Raw genomic sequence first — 20,777 nt, 5'->3', positions numbered from 1 at the left:
TACAAGTGGGCGGCAGAGAGCTACAGGAGGGGGCAGGGCAGCAAGCTGTGAGGGGGGAGGGGGAGGGGGAGGAAGAGGGAGTGGAGGGGAGCTACAGGAGGCGGCAGCAACCTACTGGTGCACAGATTCATGCACAGGGCTACTAGTATTTAATAAAATCTTATATGAACCCTAACATTGAAAAAATATGATCTACCTCTGCATTTTAATAATACTTTATTTTTATTAGCTCATGTTTATCATTTTGCTTATTATAAAGTCTTAATAGAAAAATTGGGTGGTGTTTTTTTTTTGAGAAAGACATTTCAAAACAGCAGGGATGATGTAAGATTTTATTTGGGGGTGGGGGGAGAAGGAGTGCCATTGTTAAATTCTTGAAATCACTGACCGAGTGCAAAGATCCATGCCAAATGGCACATTATACATTGGTTCTAATTTTTGTCAACCATCAGAGAGAATGTGAAGCCCCCAAAATGACCATACCACTCACACAACACCACTGGCCACAGCTCTCACTGAACGCTCACTAAGAACCAGGCATCATACCAAATACTTTTCATGTGTTTAATTCTTCCTCTTACTTTCCTCCCACATTTTACTCAGAAAAGTTAAGTAGCTTGCCTGAGTTCACACACATGCAAAATGCCGGTGCCAGAATTTGAACCCATAGTTATTCACTGCGTAGTTTTCTGTTTCCGGAGCCAGGGTCAGACCCACTGACGTTAGACACAGAGACCTCGTGCTTTCCCACTTCAGCACTTTGTAAGGTATTTAATTGGCTCTCTTTTGCCTTGACTTCAAATTTGCCTCTTCACTGCTCTGTCTTATTTGATAAGTTCATCAAACATCAGGGTTCTTTGTTCATTTTCAAAAAGGATTACAATGATAAGCTTTTATAATTAATAGTATCTCAGCAGAGATTTCCTTTTCCACAGTTCCCTCGCCTTTATCTTCTAATTATTAGAGATGAATTTTCTGATTTTGTTCAAAATCGTATTTGCTTTAAATACAAGTTGCAAATTAACTGCTTATAAAAATACCTTCCTCCCTTCTGAACTGTTACTTAAAGAAAATCTCTGTTATTCTAACATTTAAAAGGAGTAATGATTTAAAATGGAATCATCCAACAAGAATTTTAATAAAATAACTCTAATTGCAATCTTTAATAGTTTGGAGATAGGGACAGCTTCAAAACTGTCCCAAAGGTGACATAAGGAGCTGTTTAAGCACCACAAAATACTTAATGTGAAGATATTAAAAAAACATGAGACCAGGTTAAAAAAATGTAAGGAAATGGACTGAGCAAAAGGCAATGTGCATATGAAAATATCACTTCCATTCATTATCTCGCAGCAAAAGGTAAACTTGTTTCTATTAAATGACCCAGCATCTCTACAGTGTCTCCCCTTTCCTAAATGATGTTATATGCATTCTCTAATTTTATTCTCCCACAACACTATGAGACAGATATTCTTATGATTCACAAACAGATGAGTAGATGTTAACTGTCCAACATTACTCAAGAGAACTATTGTTCATTGAGTGAAGTCTATTGTATATCCAGGATCTTGCTGCATGTTCATTAACTCTTACAGAAGAGGCATTATTATTCTCATCTTACAGGTAGGACAACTGAAGCTCAAAGAAATGAAGTGATGTATTTCCGATTAGCCAGCTCCTCAGTATTGCAACTGTGATTTGCACACACACTCTTTTCACTGTCCTCTAGTCCTTCACTGCACTAGGAAGAGCAGGAAAAGAGGTCACATTCTAACCTAAAACAGCCTGCTACAAACATGAAAGTGTTTCTGTTCCCCACTAGGTGAACCCTCTGTGCAAATTCTGCAGAGACATATGGCTGACTCACCGGTTTGCCTTCTCCTGTATGGTTATCCCAGGCAGACAAGTCATCAAAGACAAGATGAAGAAAGCAACAGCAAACATCTCATTCAGAATCCACCAGCCTATATCACCTAGAAGGAATTAAGGGATCTATTCAGGGAGTTGGAGTAAAAAGATGTCTACAGGCCTGGACCCATAAGATCTAATGTTTGAAACTAACAGAACTCCCTTGATTCTCATTCAGATGTGGTTAATTAGTTACTAGGATATTGATTAGCCAAACACCCTAAAAACCCAGACACCAAAGGCCACTGTCCTTCAGACCTTTATTTTGAAAAATAATACCTATAAGATATATATTTTACCAATACCAGCTTAGCAAAAGGATCTTATTTTCAGAAAGAGGCATAAGTCAAATCAAGACACAGTTCCAGAATGCATGATCATTTGTAGTGGCTCTTGGAACCTGTAAGGTCAGATCAATTTGTTTTGTAAGACAGAAATGAAGCTAATACTGGTATATCAGCTCCGCCATAAACAGCCAGCAAAACAGAGAATGCTAACAGTTGCATGGAGGTTCTACAATGTATCGCCAGACATCTGGAGCCTGAGAAATGTAGGTAACTCAATAACTTTCCCCTTTTTATCCAGATATTGGATGCTGTTAAGATCCAGCATATTGGTATCTTGAGGGGAACAGATGCCTTCAATCGATATCTCCAGAAGCATTCTCTAGAATTATAGAATAGCTACACATGTCGATGCATGAGACCATACCTACTCTCTGACTCTTCCAGGCATGATGGGCATTTCATAATGATTTTACTGAAGATGTGGTGTCATGAGAGGTGTTATATCTGGATACCCTTATGGCAGCTCAGGATGGTAGTGGGGATGGAACCCACTTTTCCCACCAACTCCCCAGCCATCTCCCTCCCTCCCTATCTCATCACAATCCAAGTTTCTGAGATAGGTCCTCAGACACCCCCACCTCAGGTTTTCCTCCACCAGTTCTATTGCTTTTCTCATGTGGAGCAGACTGCTCCCTAGAACAGAGGTCTCAACTGGGGTGATTCTGCCCCTCAGGGGACATTTGGCAGTGACCAGAGACATTTATGCTTGTCACGACTTTGAAGGTTGTGCTACTGGCATCTAGTGGATAGAGGCAGGGATGCTGCTAAACTTTCCATGATGCACAGGAGAGCCCCCACCACAAAGTATTATCTGCCTAAAAAGGTCAGTAGTGCTGAGGTTGGGAAACGCTGCCTCACAAAAAGTCTAGTCTTCTTTCCCTTGGCCCTTGGAATTCTGGTGAATTAATTTCCTTCTTCTTACACATAGGCTCTATTGCCTTCCTTTTCCACATAGCTCCTACTCGAGAGTTCCCTGATGCCTTTCTCTTCACCCAAGATCTCAGCAGCCTCCAGGACTCTAATCTCTACTCACCTGTCTCATCCTTCACTCCTCAACATGGTCACTTAAATCCTATTACATTTCCTGTGTAATATCTTCCCTCCAAGCTTCTCTCATTCATTTTTTATCCCTTTCAGAGCATCAGCTTTCTCTGAAACTATCATAAGAGACTCCTAGTGGGTTCTGTTTCTCCTTATTCCAAACCTCCCTGAATTGTTGCTGAATTCATACTCAAGAAATCAGCCTCTGACAACATCCCGCTCCTGCCCAGAAACCTTCAGTGGCTCCCCATTGTCTATAAAAGTAGAAGTCCCAATTCATCCATAAATGGGTCCAACCCATTTGTGTAACCTTATGGACCAGAACCCCCTGATTATCCCTCACTTACAGTCCAGGTTCCCTTACCTTCCTCACACTTTCTCATTGCTGTGACTACTCTTGCTGGACCCCCACCAGAAATTCCTTTACCCATCATCTCTTATCCTTCCATAAAGTGTCTTCTCAAATAGCAGGTCTGTCATGGATCCTTGACTGATGGCTCCTTCTGGGAGGTGTCTCTTTGTTACCTTGAACCTTATAAACACATGATGAGCACTTCTCATTTTTGCCTCATATTGGGCTTTTCTAAGGAAGCGGGATATATCTTGAGAATGAAAGTTTATTTAGGGTAAATTCTGTGTCTGGTTCTTCTTCATAAACACCTGTCTTCGTACTGAATCTTTAATAAGAAATATGTATTGATTGAGTGAATTAGCAAATTAATCAATTAAAAATAGTTTACTATTTCATGATACTTTCAGGCTTCATTTCTTATTTAATCCTCAAAATAACCTTGTGAGATAAATATTATTATGAAGAGAATCCTGAGTCAGAGAGACAGTGACTAACATGGAAAATGGAAGCAAGATGTATAGAGTACTAGCCATGTACCTGCCCCATTACATGATTTAAAAACACACACAAAAAAATAAGTCTAATCTTCACAGTAATCATGCAAGGCTTTCTGAGTGGTTAAGTAATTTGTCTGAGATCACACAGCTGGTGAGTCTCAGACTCATGGATTTATAAGCTGTCCAACTTCAAAACATAAGATCTTTTTTGGTCTGATCACACAACTACTACACTACTAAGTGGTGTATTAGGAATAAAGTTTTGGTCTTCTCCAAGTCCAGTTTCTGCCTGCTATGCCTTAACTCAGAGAACAATATCATTTCTAGGGAACCAAGAAAGCAAAATAAAGTGAATAGAGAGAGAATCACCGGATAGAATCAAAAGAGAGGAAGCTAAGTCAGATGGGATTAATCCATGCCTCTATGACTAAGTGTACTTGCCATGTGTGGTGTGTGTGTGTGTGTGTGTGTGTGTGTGTGTGTGTGTGTGTGTTCGGATGGGGGTGGGGCAGTCATCTGCTTTGGGCTACAATGTTCTAAGATGAATGGGAAATGCCAAAACATCTTTAGGTTTACATATGTAGATTTCACCTTAATTGTAGCATTCTGTTATCAAAGATAGATAGTTATAAAATGCCATACAGAATAGACAGCAAGATGCCAATTCATTTTGAAAATGCATTGTTTGTCTCAGGGAAACACTTTTCACTGTCTAAATCAGACCATGAGTTATGGCCTCCAAGTGGAGCGTGTCCTGCATTGTCCCAGACTGCCACCACCGGGACATCCAGGTCTGTGCTCTCTGAAAAGCTTTCAGTATTCTACACCGCATTCCCCCTGCGCTAGACCTGCCTCTTGCCTAATGCAGATGGGATTTCAAAACTCTGCAAATCTAATGCAAAGGGAGGCAATTGGCTAGAACACAACTATAGATCAGAAAGTGCCACTAACCAATTCTTATCTCCTTGCCTCAGTTTCTTTATCTGCAAAATGGATAAAATAATACTCATCAGGATAGAGTCGAAGAGCTGATGACTAAATGAGGAAATCTATCCTTAACTGGGAATTTTGGACAGTTGTTATTTATTTCAATTTCCCCTTCTGCTCCTCCTTCCTAGTATCTACTCATTTTCTCTCATAAACATGGGAGCTTTCATTTAATACAATGGCGGCGGGGGGAGGGTGGGGGGGAGAGACAGGGACCTGGCAAAGAGAATGATGGAGGGTGTGGGATGTGAGAGGTCCATGTCCAGGTGACCTGGGCTGATGTCAAGGCCTTCTGGAGGGAGGACGGTACCTGCAGAAGCCGAGAGAACAGTTTCAGCGGTAGGGCCCAGGTGACAAAGTGGTCCAAGGGCCCACTTCTCCCTGTCTTCCCAGGTTACAGTACATTCCAGCACATCAAGGGTTGAAAAATTTGAGAGCAACTCAATGTAGCAACTTCAGCTTGGCCATGGCCAATCTCAGAATGGTCAGAAGTGAACAGGGCTTCTCCCAGCAGCTTAATGGTTGGTAGTCCACATGAATGGCAGAGCAGTTTTATAAGTGTGTGTGTGTATGTATTAGCGCTTCTCCTTCTCTGGAAAATCCTGCAAAACATTCAACACGACACCTGGTACCAAATCTGCAGACAGTAGATGAGCATCCTTTACCTTCTCTCTCCATGCTTTGCAAGACTGCATGTCTATGACACCTGTTTTCTCCCGGGTGCTTTCCTCAGTCCCAAGCCATGGCCAACAGACATTCATGGTGGGTATTCCATTGGAAATGCAGTGGGGCTGGTCTAAGGAATTGGTCTTAACCCGAGAATTTACACGGATGGGCTAATAATGCATGCCTACTGCATGTCGACGCTCTGTGTTTGCATTGAAGAGGTGAGATGAAGGGGTTCAGTGTCTGGCTCATTTCTACATTAGCGTAGAAATTAAAGACCTTCTCTCAAAGAAGGCATTGAGCACTGAGAGCAGCTCTGGCCAAATCTGGTGGTCCTTTGGGAAATTCCTCTTGGAATTTGGCTGCAATAATTATCAGGATTCATTTTCCACCTGAGCAAGTTCTCCAGGCATCATCAATTGATCAATAATCTTCTCTGTGATGCCTTTACATGCAGCACGGTGCAGGCACTGCTTCCTCTGTTCCCACAGTACCTCAGAAAGGCCACCAACTTGGTGGTTCATGCTCTATCCCACCTGTAATGGCTGTGAACTCGCGGAAGGCAGGGCTGTGCTGGCCCAGAGTCTCCATGCCCCAGATGTGTGAGAGTCAGCCCATGGAACCGCAGCCCACCGACTTCATGGGCCCCACTGAGCATGCACACAGATGCTAAACACAGTACACACCCCACTAGAAGAAGGTAGGCTGGTATGATCACATGTGCAGGCAGCTTTAACCAGTGTCCATGGGAACCTCCTTCCCCCACAGCATTCTGTCCTCCATTCCCCACCAGTGCCCCACTGACAGCCCTGGACCTTGCTGTTCCCCCACTCCACTGGGAATTTCATGTGTCCCAAGTGCTGGCACATAGCAGGTGTTCCATACTTGTGTTTTATGCAACGCAGTAGGAAGATGGTACCTTTTACTCTAACAAATCTGGACTGAGATCCCAGCACCACCATTAACCAACTGTGCAACTTTGGACAAGTGATTGCACCACTCTGCCTTAATTGTCCCTCCTGCATAATGGGTTTGATGGTAATTTCATACATATATTTCACATACACATAGACACATACATACCTAATGACTCATACATGTTTGTTGAAGGTACATGAATTAACAGGCATTTTCAGGCCTGATCATGATGGACACTGTCTCTCTTTGTTATCCTCTCATTCCTGCCCTCTCTGTTCCAGAACACCCTCTGGTGCTGAGCAGGTGGAGGCTCGTTCACAAATAGGGCTCACGGTGCCATTTGAGGAGTCAGTAGGGCGGTCAGGGTTATTGAGACTGACACAGTAGACTTATGTATGTACCATTTCTCTGTGTGTTTGGGGCATCTTTATGCTATCAGGCCCCAGGCATTTACTGCGTTGGTGAGGCTTCTGAAAGATATTGTGGCCTTCAGTCTTCAAACCCACAGTGATCCCACAGACTGGTCAATCAAAATATAAGCTCTCAGAGGCTGACCAAACCCATTTTGTTCACTATTATGTCACAAAGTTGCTGCACGCTGTAACCAATTAGTTATCATATTCATTCTATCAGGGGTTGGGTTAGGGACTGTGGTGGGCACTAAACACTCAGAGATGAGAACACAGCCCCTGCCATCATGGTGCCATGCCCAGGTGGAGTGCCATAGGGATCTGCAGGGGCCCACACTGGGAGCATCTGGGATTTGGGCTTTGAAGGAGGCAGGTGGGAAGATAGGAGTTTCTTTAGTCAGATAGAGGAAGAAAAGGCATTCCAGGTAGAGGAAACAGCGTGAACAAAACCACGAAGAACCAAAGAGACATGGCCAGTTTGGGAATCAACCAGCTCTCTGGTGGGAAAGACAGCAGGACAGGCAAAGGCCACAGCAAAGGGCTTTATGTTGCCAAGACTAAGATTTCTATTCCATCTCTAAGGATGTGGAGGGGCTACTGAAGGTGAAGCAGCAGAACCCCTGGTCAGACTTCTATGTTGCAGTCTGGGGGACCATGGAGAATGGACCAGAGAAGACTGAGGCTGGAGGCAGAGAAACCAGCTCTGAGACTGACTCCCAGGGACTGGAACTCCATGCACCTGACACACCAGGGGAAATGCTTGGGAACAAGAGGGCATGGTGGAAACTCAGAAGCAGCCCCAGAGTCAGACCTCTAGATTCATACACCAGACTCTACAGGATTGCATTGCACAACCTTGGGACAGACCCTGGACTTCTCTGGACCTCGGTGTCCACACCTGACAGCTGGTGCATCCTCCACTGCCTCCTCCAGTCTGAAACCTTGTCCTTCTGTAATCCCGATCTAAGGCACCCCTTTAGCACGACAGGACTAGGAAACAAATATGGATATATATTTCCAACTGTTCAAGTCTCTCTCAATACTTTTATTCAGGACTTGTACTCCCACGAGATACTCTGGGCTGTCAGTCTGTAATTAGACTGTCTCTGCTCTCACAAAGCCAGGCTGTGTGGAGGGGGAGACAGAGCCCGATTAGCCTACTGTAAACAAATTTGGTCAGGCCCCTCTCGCCAGACTCAGTTCCAGCTGAGTGGATTTCAGCGGCTCCTGGGTGAATGCTAATGCCTCCTACACACACAGTTGCAAGAAAATAATCCTGTGTGCCTCCCTTTCTTGAGAATGCTGTGGGTTTCACATCTCAAGCATCTCTGTGACAGAGCATGGCACATGGGGATGGGGGGACGGTGTGGGGGTGCAGCAGGGAAGCCTTGCAAAGAAACTAGAAAGAGCCTAAGGCAGGACATAGGGCTCCCAGGTGTCAAGGCAAGTTCAGCCACTCATTTTCTTTGTAACCTTGCAAAAGTCCCTTCAGCTCTCTGGGCCTCAGGTAACTCAACTGTAAAATGAGGCTGAGAACACCTACCTCGCAGGCCTGCTGGAAAGAGTAATTGAGATAATGTACCTAAGAGCCTTTGGCAAAGCTCTGTGGGCAAGGGGACAGCGTCAAGGATCACAGCCTCAGCATCCCTGTGCAAAGGGTCAGGGAGTCGGGCAGGTGTAGAACATGCAGGAGAGCTAGGCTCAAAACTCCCGTCAGCATCAGCATCCTAGAAAATGAGAGGGGAGCAGCCCTGATGCCCTGACCAGCCCTCCCATTGAAATTGCCCTGAAATTGGATGGAGGCTTTCCATGTGTGGGGTAGAAGGAGGAACTCTAACACTTACAAGCACTTGTGCTCTGTTTGTCATCTTTACAGTTGCTGTAGATGAGAATTCTTCTTTTATCTTTTTTTAATCATTATTTTAAATTATAGATGAGAATTCTAATACCCAGTCCAGAGATGAGGAAACTGATACCAGAAGAAGGAGGGAGAGAGGATTTCAGGCCAAGTTATTCTGATTTTAAAGTCTGCCTAGGCTCCCTGTCTTTGGAATCATAAGCACATTGAAGTCGTATTCAGATGGGAGGCAGATATATAGTAGGTTATGAAGAAATGGTATAGTTGGGGGAGCTCTACTCATTTTTTTATCGGGCTTCAAGGAGGGTGAGTCCCTGTCATAAACTGTATGCATCATAAAGGCAGGGCTGTGCAAGTTGCAATGTCCCTGATGCCCCAAAACACTACCTCTAAATATTTATCGAATGAATGAATGAACCCTATGAGGCTCACAGTCATCCCCTTAGCTTTTCTGGCTGATCCCAAATAGTAAGAAAGGAAAATAAAGTTCTTCATGTAAAGTGTCCAAGGAATTTACACACATTTGTTGTACCAAATATTTCCATTTCTATTGCTGTGTAACAAACTCTCCCAAAGTTTAGTGTCTGAAGACAACTTTGATTTCTTATTTCTCGGGATTTTGTAGAAGGTAACGCATGGGCTGCATTCAGCCGAGGGCTCAACTGGGGCTGGAACGTGCATGATGGCCTCTCCCCCTTCAGGGTTCCTCTCCACATGGCCTCTTGTCATGCAGGAGTCTAACCTAGGCTATGTTCCAGCCCAGCCACTGACTTCCAAGAGAGAATGCTTCTGCTTAGGTCACACTTGCGAATGACCTGTTGGCAAAGCAAGTTTCATGGCCAATCCCAGACCAGTGTGGGAGGGGAACACAAAAGGGTGGGTGTCAGTATCAGGATGGGTGGTTCGTTGTGGGCAGTTGGCCACATCAGTCATCAGAAGCAGCACATAAATGAATTTATCTATGTAAAGCAGTTAGAAATGTGCCTGGCACTTAGTTTGTACTACTTAAGTATTAGTAGTAGCTAATTATTATTATTAGCTATTTATAACATATTATTATCATTATTATTAAGTTCTTCACTGCAATTGCCTTTATTTTGTTGCGTATGAAATAAGAACCCCCATATTGGGGAAGCGCTGGTGTATCCTTCAAGCTTTGCATATATTCACCCTCTCTATTACTAAAATCACACAATTGAATTTGAGTAGCTGAGTCATCAACAAAATACGACATTGAATTTTTCTTTCTTCTACTCATTTTTTGGTCATTTCCCTAAACCTGGGCATGCTTTTTTGTTCATTCCTAAAAGTGATGTTGGAACCTAAAGAAGGATTACTCATTTGTATAAGAATCCACTCACTGAACAAGCATTTTCTAAGTCCATTATAACTCATATCTTGCCCTTTTCCAGGGATTCTCTGAAAGATGCACATGGGACCCCGTTTCTTGCAGAGGAGCTGCCAAGGGAATCTGTTGGTAACTTTTGAGGAAGTCTTTCTACCCTGATGATATGAACAAGGTATGCAAGGAGAATCCTCATTTCCCTTCCTGCCTTTTGACTTAGTTGAATGAGGGCATAATCCTTAGAGAGGCCTTTTATATCTGTTATTGCCATGAGAAGGATATGCCCTGGGTGGCCCTCTAGTCCTGGAGGAGAGGAGGACATGGGACAGAACAGCTCAGCTGGCCTGCACACCCTCAGATATATTCAAGCTTGTATCCTTCAAGGTGTATATATATTTGCCTTCTGTATTACTGAAATTACACAATTGCATTTGAGTAGCTGAGTCAGCAACAAAATATGACATTGAATTTTTCTTTCTCCTCTTCTACTACTCTTTTAATTTAAGTTTATTTTATTTTTTGGTCATTTCTCTAAATTCTCCTGAATGAGAGTTGCTCAACCAGATCCAGACTCAGGCTAGCTGGCATGCCTGAAGCAGAGCTGCTTAGCTGATCACAGGTCTGTGAGGGGGAAAATGTGGTTTAAACCAGAGTTTTGTCATAGTTACTATGCACCATATGTAACAACAGCTAAACACTACAGCATTTTATTTGCCCGTCTGCTATTGCGTTATGGAATCTGTGGTCTCAGCCTAGGGCCATGCTGGTATGACAGGAACATGGTAAGAAAGTTCTTGCAAGAGGTGCCCTTGACATTCAGGGACTTAGATGCCTGCTTCTCCCCTGGTTTTGGAAGGCAGGAGACTCGCTGGAATAGCCCGTGCAAGCAGGTTAAGTAGGGACCCAAAAGGAGTATGGTTGGGACAAGGAAGTTAAACTGCATTGATCTTTCCTAATTGCTGAATGCAAACAGAAAGCTGTGCATTTACCAGTAAGATGTGAGGAAGGGGATTTGAACAGAGCTAAAGACAGTGACTGGAAAATAAGTACAACCATCTATGCTTTATACCCCTAGTTCCAATGGTTTAATAATTCTGCTCAACTTAGTATTTCTCTCTGCCTAAAAAATTTGGTATCATTTGCAAAATGGAAAATTCACTGTGCACTCCTTCACCTGGACCATTGAGCAAGTGTGGGCATTGGTCTCAATATGGCTACCTTTCCCTTTCTCATTGTTTTTCTTTTCTTGCTCTGTGCCAATCTATTGCTTATATGCCTGGCTTTTGCAGGAGAAATCTTTCAAATGGTATTTGAATGTGTGTGTGTGTGTTTATGTGTATAATTTAAACCTTGTCTTCTAGCCTATAGAAATTTTCAAGGAATATTAGGTTAGTCATGTGATCAACACTTTTATTGCTAAAATTAAAATTACTGATGGCAGCAATAAGAGCAACTAACATTTCCTGAGAACTTTGTACAAGCCTGGCTCTGTGGAAGAGTTCTGTATGCAATTCATCCAATCCTCACACCAGTTGAGTAAGTGGATATTATTATGCCATGTTCTTCTAATAATAATAAAGCAACATCTGTCTGGCAATGCCTCTGCATCGGGCATTGAATGAGCTCTTTGCATGCATTGCCTTGATGCCTTCTCACAGCAACTCTGTCAGCCGGACTGATCATGTCCCCATTTATCAGATGAGATATCAGAGGATCCAGTGGGTGATGGACCTTTCTTGTCATCATTCAGTCAAGAAGAGACAGTGCCAGGATTTGAACCCTGGTCTGCCTGATTCTAAACCCATACTCATTTTGCTTCATCATTGTCTCCCAGAAGCAGAAACCAAGCTACCACGCCTGGTAGCTGACCTGTTGGCCCCAGTCCAGATTAGTCTGCTCATCCGTTCCAGAAATCTTCTCTGAACCAAAAAGCTGGATTACTGCATGTGCCTGTGATCCCATGTAGATGAAATCTGGTGACTTCAGGGCAAAGGCAAGCTTAAAAAGAAAGGAAAAGTCTAATGACTTTTGACTGATGTCCAACCAGCAGCTCCCTTTCCTAGCTCTGCCTCAGAGACCAAAGGGTCACCAGCCCCAGGGAGAGGGGACTCCACCCTGCTGATGGTGGGCCTTGACCGAGCATTAAGAAAAGAAACAAACACACAAATTACCCTATATAATAAAAGCCCAATATGCTAAGTGTCTGGTTGTCCAGTGACAGGTCGACTGTTCAACCAATCAAAGCGTAATATGCTAATGATATGCTAAGGCCGCTCAACCACTTGCTATGACGTGCACTGACCACCAGGGGGCAGACAGTTGACTGGTCAACCAGTCGCTATAACGTGCGTTGACCAGCAGGGGGCAGACACTCCAACCGGTAGGTTAGCATGCTGCTGGGGTCCAGCTGATTGGGACTGAGTGAGATGGGTGGGACATGCCCTGGAGCCCTCCCACGGTCCTTCCCTGGCCCCCGATTGTGCACCGATGGGGTCTCTCAGCCTGGCCTACGCCCTCACACAATGCGGGACCCCTTGGGGGATGTCGGAGAGCCAGTTTCGGCCCAATCCCACAGGCCACTCCCCTCAGGAGGGCGCCAGATACAGGGCTCATGGCTGGCGAGTGCTGCTGCGGTGGCACGAGCCTCTCCCGATTGGGACTGATTGGGCGCAAACCCACTGGCAGGCGCAGTGGGGCCAGGATGAGCGGGAGCAGCAGGTAGGAGCTGCAGGCAGTGTTGGACTGTGGGTTTCGACCTGCTCCCCGCAGGCCACCCAGAGGAACCCCACCTATGCATGAATTTGTGCACCAGGCCTCTAGTTCTTTCATAAAACCTCACAGTTTACAAATCCCTTTCATATACTTTGAGTCTTTCATCCACTTGGTGAAATAAATATCATGTCCAGTTTATTTTCAGATCTCAGATGTCAAATTCAACTCGCCTTTATTAAAGACCTGGTATATGCCTGTTTCCAGCACACACAATACCTCTTTTAAATCTCACATCTGCTCTCTGGAGTAGAGTTTGTGATTCCCAGTTTGAAGAAAAGGGAATTGAGATTCTGAATATTAAAGTGACCTATTCCCCGGCCAGTGTTGCTCAGTAGTTGACCATTGACCTATGAACCAGGAGGTCACGGTTCAATTCCCAGTCAGGGCACATGCCCAGGTAGCAGGCTTGATCCCCAGTAGGGGGCGTGCAAAAGGCAGCAGTTCAATGATTCTCTCTCATCATTGATGTTTCTATATTAAAAAAAAAAAAAAAACACAAAATAAAATAAGAAATAAAGTGACCTATTCATTACCACCCATAAAACCAGTGGTAGAGCCTGGAGTTACAGCCAGATCATCTATCATCACACCTGTGCTCAGTCCATGGCACTAGGCTTCTATAAGACATCTCCCGCCAGACTGACACCACAGCCTGCCCTCTGCTGGACGTTGCTGCTCTGATGATTGGGGTGGTCTCATCATCATATGTGAAAGTAGATGGCTTGTCTTGTTAGTTGACAAGACTTCTGATCAAGGAGCGGTATCTGAGGCGCTGTATCCAAGGAGCCTCATGGACACCTGGACCTGCTTAGATGACAAGATCCTAAACCTCCAGCCTGAATCTATCACCATCATGGGATGAGATTTTGGGGGGTATTGAGAGGTGCTGAGAATAGTTAGCATGTGGAATAAATGTAACTAATTTGTAGCCAGAGGGCAGACATGGCCGTTTTAAAACATGATCCTACAACTTGCTTATACTCTTTCCACTACCGGGGGAGGGGAAGATGGGATCTATGTCCCTGGCCCTTGAATCTGGAGTCTAGCCGATAGAATATGACACAACTGGTGCTGTGCCAGTTTCAGGTCCAGGACTTCATGAATGGATAGCTTTCACTTCCTATCTGTTGGGCCATCTACTCTTTACACGTAGACACCCTACTGTGAGGAAACCCAAGCCACACTCTGGAGAGACCCTCTTTAAGAAAACAAAAAAAGTTAATATTATCAAAGAAAGTTAATATTTATTGGCCACCCATGATGTGCTAGGTACTCAGGTAAACCATTTCATTTCATCTTTTCGTTCATTCTGTGAGATGAGTATAGTAGAAACTGAAGATCAGAGAGGTTGAGTAAGTTGTCCAAAGTCTCGCTTGTACTGCCTCACAGAGGCAGGGTTCAGGCTCTGTCTCTCTTGTCCCATTACCCCAGGATGCTGCTTAGCAAAGGAGTCTGCTCCTTGACTGCTTGGGGAGCAGCAAGGGATCTTTTTAACACAACAGCCTGGTAATGAAAACCAGCATCTTCTGAGCTCCATGATATTGCATGTCTTTAGAGCTGGAAATAATAAAACTATACTTCCTAAAATATTCTGTAATGCTCATTATTCAATAGCTTGGAGAAGGGTATTCTGGTTTACCTCCCCTGTGCTGGGAAAAGGTAAGTAGTTGTGTGGACACACACACATACACCCCTCCAGCTACCTCCCCAATCCCATCAAATTCCACTGCCTCGGGGCAAGTACTTCATGCCCACCAGGGCCAGAATTCACATCTTCTGATTTGAGTTTTAAAGACAGAGATTTACATAGGATTACAATCTTTTTTCTTTGGTTGTGGTTGCTTCCTATTTCCATTGTCTGAATCATAGCCGGGGAATAAATTGAATCTTTTTCTAACATATAATATATTACTCTTGAAATAGTAGGAAATGTTGATAATTGCCTTTTATTGGACTCACAAATAATTTATAAGCTGGTCCGATTTGAAAAATACAGATATATCATAGTCTTCTATTTCTCTGGCCTCTTCCTTGGGGCTAGAAGCAGCCTCTAAAAATAGCTGACTGTGCAGGGATGGGCCGAGTGCTCCTCCCGGTGGCCAATGAGCAGGATTGCAGACTCAGTAAAGAGAACCGAAGCTGCAGGCGCAGCTTTGAATAATTCTTTCTCCCCTAAGTACACAGAGAAATTTGATTTATTCTTCACAGCTATATCTGAATTACAGAGCACTCCTCCCTATAAAGTCCATCAGCTTTGAAGATAAGTAAATGATCAATCCCTCATACACGCTATTATGCAGCGAACACTTCTCGGAGGTAGTAACAGCTTCTGTGGTCTACCAAATGTTAGGGAAGCTACGAATGACTTCTTTCCTTAAGAAAATACCGAGAAAAAAATACAAATTGACCTTTACATAAGCAGGGTAACTGATTACTGCGGGGATTGACAAAATGTAAATGTGTATAGTGTGAGGGAAGTTGGGGTGGGGAGGAGCAGGAGAAATAGAAGGCCATGGAAATGCAATGCTTAGCTTAGCATCCTGGCTCCCCTGACAAGCTGTGGTGGGCAGCATCCTGAGGTGGCCCTACACAGGCGACAGATAGCAACTCTGAGAGACTGTATATCCCAACCTCCCTTGTAATGAGTTCTGGCCGATGGGGTGTAGATGGAATGATACAACACTCCAGGCCTTACCCCTACAGCATCCCTAGTGATTGTTCACACTCTCTGTCTCTGTGTGCACACCAATGGAAACAAAATAGTCCAAGAGGTCAGGGTCATACAAAGGCAGTGAGCTGAATCCATAGTCATCACTTAAAGAACACTTACCCAGACCAGCCTCCTGGGTCTCCTCAAACTGTAACATGAGCAAGAAATAAATGTAGATGCTAAGCCATTGAGAAATGAGGGCTATTTGTTGTAATAGCCAGCATTAATTACTCTGGCTATTAAAGCAAATCAGTTCACCTCTTTGAGCCACAGTTTCCACAACTATAAGTAGGGATGGTGTATGAAGATTTAATGAAATAATGTATGTGGAAATATTTGGCACAGACTCAGGGCTCAATAAATGCTGGTTAAAAAGCAATTGTGTCTCACATAAGCTATGTTTTCATTCTGAAAAGGGTACTTTTATTGTTATCACACAGGTTTCTATTGCAAGAAAAAGAAGACCTAACTCCAACTGGAAAACTAAGTGGGGATTTTATTGGCTCCCAGAGCTAGAAACTCCAAGTGTACATAAAACCTGAGGGCTGGTTTAATCAATCCAGAAGCGCAAGGACCCAGGTTCTTTGAATGTCTCCACTGTTCTTCTGCCTGGTAAGTTTATTCTAAAACTAACTCCCCTAATAATCAAAGATAGCTGACAGCATGCTACTGCATGTTCCAGTCTGCCTTGAGAGCAAGAGGAAATCTCATCCCAACATTGTAATAGGGAATCCTCTGATTCTTCTGATTGGACTGGCTTAGATCACATGCTTACCCCTGAACCAATCACTTCGTTGACATGGAGAGCATATGCTGATGACCAGCCAATTGGGACCTGGAGCTAGGTGTGGCCTCTGCTTTCCTTAAACTACATAGGCTTTTGGGGAAAGAATGAGAGCACATTTTTTTTGTGTGTGTGTGTGTTTTAAGAATGTTTTTAAGCAGCAGAAAGAGCAAGCAGGAGAAAAATGAATGCTCAATAGACTACTAAAAGTATGTGCTACAACTTCCCATTAAAATACCAATGGCATATTTCACAGACCTAGAACGAACTTTCCAAAAATTCATCTGGAATAAAAAAAGACCCCAAATAGCTACAGCAATACTGAGAAAGAAGAACAAAGTAGGTGGAATCTCAATACCAGATATTAAGCTGTATTACAAAGCCACTGTTCTCAAAACTGCCTGGTACTGGCACAAGAACAGACATATAGATCAATGGAATAGAATAGAGAACCCAGAAATCGACCCAAATCATTATGCTCAATTAATATTTGACAAAGGAGGCATGAACATACAATGGAGTCAAGACAGTCTCTTCAATAAATGGTGTTGGGAAAATTGGACAGATACATGCCAAAAAAATGAAACTAGACCACCAATTTACACCATACACAAAAATAAACTCAAAATGGATCAAGGACTTAAACATACGACGGGAAACCATAAAAATACTGGAGGAATCCATAGGCAGAAAAATCTCTGACATATGCCGAAGCAATTTCTTCACTGATACCGCTCCTAGGGCAATGGAAACTAAAGAGAAAATAAACAAATGGGACTACATCAAAATAAAAAGCTTTTGCACAGCAAAGGAAACCATCAATAAAACAACAAGAAATCCCACTGCATGGGAGAACATATTTGCCAATGATATCAACGATAAGGGTTTAATCTCCAACATTTACGGGGAACTCATGCAGCTTAACAAAAAGAAGATAAACAACCCAATCAAAAAATGGGCAACTGATCTAAATAGACACTTTTCAAAAGAAGACAGAAGGAAGGCCAAGAGACATGAAAACCTGCTCAAAGTCACTAATCATCAGAGAGATGCAAATCAACAATGTGGTACCATCTCACACCTGTCAGAATGGCAATCATCAACAAATCAACAAACAACAAGTGCTGGCGGAGAAAAAGGAACCCTCGTGCACTGCTGGTGGGAATGCAGACTGGTGCAGCCACTGTGGAGAACAGTATGGAGTTTCCTCAAAAAACTACAAATGGAACTCCCATTTGACCCAGTGATCCCACTTCTAGGAATATATCCCAAGAAACTAGAAACACGAATCAGAAAGGATATGTGCACCCCTATGTTCATAGCAGCACAATTCACCATAGCTAAGATTTGGAAACAGCCTAAGTGCCCATCACCAGATGAGTGGATTAAAAAAGAAGGAGTTCTTACCATTTGCAACAACATGGATGGAGATGGAGAGCATTATGCTAAGTGAAATAAGCCAGGCAGAGAAAGATAAATATCACATGATCTCATTCATTTGTGGAATATAATGAACAACATAAACTGATGAACAAAAATAGATCCAGAGACAGAGAAACATCAATCAGAACGTCAAACCTCAGGGAAGGTAGGGGACAGTGGGGGTAAGGGGGAGAGATCAACCAAAGGACTTATATGCATGCATGTAAGCCTAATCAGTGGACACAGACAACAGGGGGGTGGGGGCATGAATGGGAGGTGAGGGGTAATGGGGGAATAAGGACACATATGTAATACCTTAATCAATAAAGAAATTTTTTTTAAAAAGCATGTGCTACAATTGGTATGTTTATTTTTCCAAGAAGCAATTAACAAGTTACAGGGATAGCTGATAAATGTTATTTTGTGATCACTCAAAATGACCACCCACCTTTCAGAAATCTGCACGTTAACTGGACATTATAGTTTCCAGTTTCCTAACCCCTAACAATGAGTTTCCTAAAATATCTTCAGATATTGACTTCTTGAAATATACTCAGATATGATTTCCTGTCTCTCTTGATAGTGCAGTGTTAAAAAAAATGTCTCTTAAGAATAATTTAGTTTCTTGCTCTTCTGCTTTCTTTTCCCCTGTTTATTTCTTTGTATTTCCCTTTGATGTTGTACACATGTTTTAGGAAGCATAAGATGCTCCACAAATGGGAGGGACTGTTCTTTTCATTCACTCTTCATATGCCTAAAGTAAATCATAAAATAATGCAACTGATTTTTAAATGGACTGCTTAGATATCTGAATGAGAGTTGCTCTTCTGAGCATTCACCTAGAGAGGTAGTATTCATATTTCAATGTAACTGTAGCTCAAATTGTATTAATTACACCTCAGTTTTAACCAAAAAAGTGCAGTGGCTTGATTGACCACATTATGCATCTGATTTGATCCCCAATCCACTGTAAGGCTTAAAAAAAATTGAATCTGTCCTCCAAAGCAAAGATTTGTCTTTTTAAATAACATATCGTGGGATCTGAAGACAATTGTCAATGGAGAATTCCAAAAAGATATTTTGAATAAATGGTAAAGAGTGAGCACTCAGGAGGCACCTGAGTTTTACATTGTGTAGTGGAAGAAGAGAGGATCCCAGGGAATTATACTCTTTCTCTACAACCAAGGTGATCTAATTACCGCCCTCGTGCAGTCACCCAGCAGCTGAATCCCCCAGACTGCACGCTAAATTGGAGCACAGTGTGCCCTACAGGCCTTGAGCCACCCCTGTGTGCTGCTGTGGCCTCTTTGGGTCTGCTTTCCTGCCCACGGGCCCTGCATTCCTGCCAGGCTAAAGCTCTCTCTGCTCCCTGGGGATGCCAAGACCCCTCTGGAAGCTATGGTTCAGCTCATGCCCTTGATTGTCTCCCTGCCTTCATGTCATACTTTCACAACTCACACATGACCCAGACACCTGTCATCTCCTCCAAAGAGTTTTCCTAACCCTTCTCCTCCACAAGAGGAAGGACTCTGTTGCTCTTTTCTTTTATCTTGGAGCTTTAAAAAAAAAAAAAAAAAAAAAGTCTGTTATAGCACTTCCTTGTTCTCTTGCAATATTTTTATTTCTTACTCATGCTTGGCCTGGGAGAGACTGCCACAGACCCATTCTTCACCCTTGGCCCTGCACTTCTCTGTATGGTGGGGAGTTGGACCCCTGCAGGCTGCATGACCCAGGCTCCTATGTCAGCCGCTCTGCCTGGGTTTGGCCAATGGGAAGCACAGAGAGGGGACTGAAGGGTGGGAGGAGGGGAGAAGCCAGGGTATTTTCTCCTTTCTCTAGAGCCTCAGGAGTATATGTGCCAGTGGCCATTTCTCTCTCTCACTCTCTTGCTCTCTCTCTCTCTCTCTCTCGGTGGTTCCAGTTTCCTCTGAGTGATTCCCAGGTCCTGATAACATCCCCTCTTCTTTGTCCCTCCAGTCTAGTGGCTCCCAGCTGTTGCTAATCTCTGGGTTTCTTGACAGTCCCTACTTTGGTCCCTTAGCTCTGCCATCCCAGGTATTGCCAATTCTTTGTATTAAATCCCCTCTGTTTTCAAATGCTTAGAGTTCTGCTTCTCTCATTGGACCCTGGCTGATACATCAGCTCACCTCCCCATCCAGCAGTTGAGAATTGTTGGATAAATAGACCACCATGGTTACTGCTCATACATAGATTTTTCTTTTATTTCCACTTTCTAAGACACTTTCAATCAATATATTTTTCCTTCTATGGCCAAAAGATATATTTTTTGAGCCCTATCCACTTCTTTCAGTTGGATTCCCAACCCCAAACCTCTTGTTCAAGCTGACCTACACTCGGGTCCAGCATGACATCCTCATACCTGACAGATGGTGAGGACATTGGGTATGGAGTGAGATCATCAAGCTCAGAACAGTTACAGAATCCAAAAATTGAGGGTGTTGGCCAGGACCCATAGCACAATGGTGAAGGATTCATTATCTTTCTGCTCTTCAGGTTTGATATGTGACTTAAGCAAGAGCCAGGCCAATTTACAGCTATTCCTGGAGCCCAGTGCAATTTGCAAATAAAAGGAAGATTCACATCCATGGCCAAAGTGGAAGATCTGAGTATTAGCCTGGCTGCTGAAACGTTCCCCTGTGCATGAGGCCCACACACGGCCATATGGTCTCCTCAGTGCTGCCCAGAGCATTATTTTATTTCCATGGTTTGGAGGCCAAATGAATCCATTTGGAAGGGACT

The 20,777-nt window shown here is 43.4% G+C and overlaps 1 protein-coding gene across 2 annotated transcripts in view; it reads right to left on the bottom strand.

The window, feature by feature from the left end:
* Nucleotides 1–2,080, bottom strand: part of C8A (complement C8 alpha chain) — a 62,594-nt gene extending 60,514 nt beyond the window's left edge. The window contains exon 1 of one of the 2 annotated variants that reach the window (XM_080656251.1): nt 1,868–2,080. In XM_080656251.1, coding sequence (XP_080512377.1) covers nt 1,868–1,944 — 77 coding nt within the window. In that variant the 5' untranslated portion in view covers nt 1,945–2,080. The remainder of the gene's footprint in view (nt 1–1,867) is intronic. The other variant, XM_080656250.1, reaches the window with a different exon arrangement.
* Between the last annotated feature and the right edge of the window lie 18,697 nt (nt 2,081–20,777).

The sequence above is a fragment of the Plecotus auritus genome (genome assembly GCF_963455305.1).
Source record: "Plecotus auritus genome assembly, chromosome: 2".
In the NCBI taxonomy this organism is placed as follows: Eukaryota; Metazoa; Chordata; class Mammalia; order Chiroptera; family Vespertilionidae; genus Plecotus; species Plecotus auritus.
Note: the sequence above shows the minus strand (reverse complement) of the source record. Positions and strands in the feature narration are given on the sequence as shown.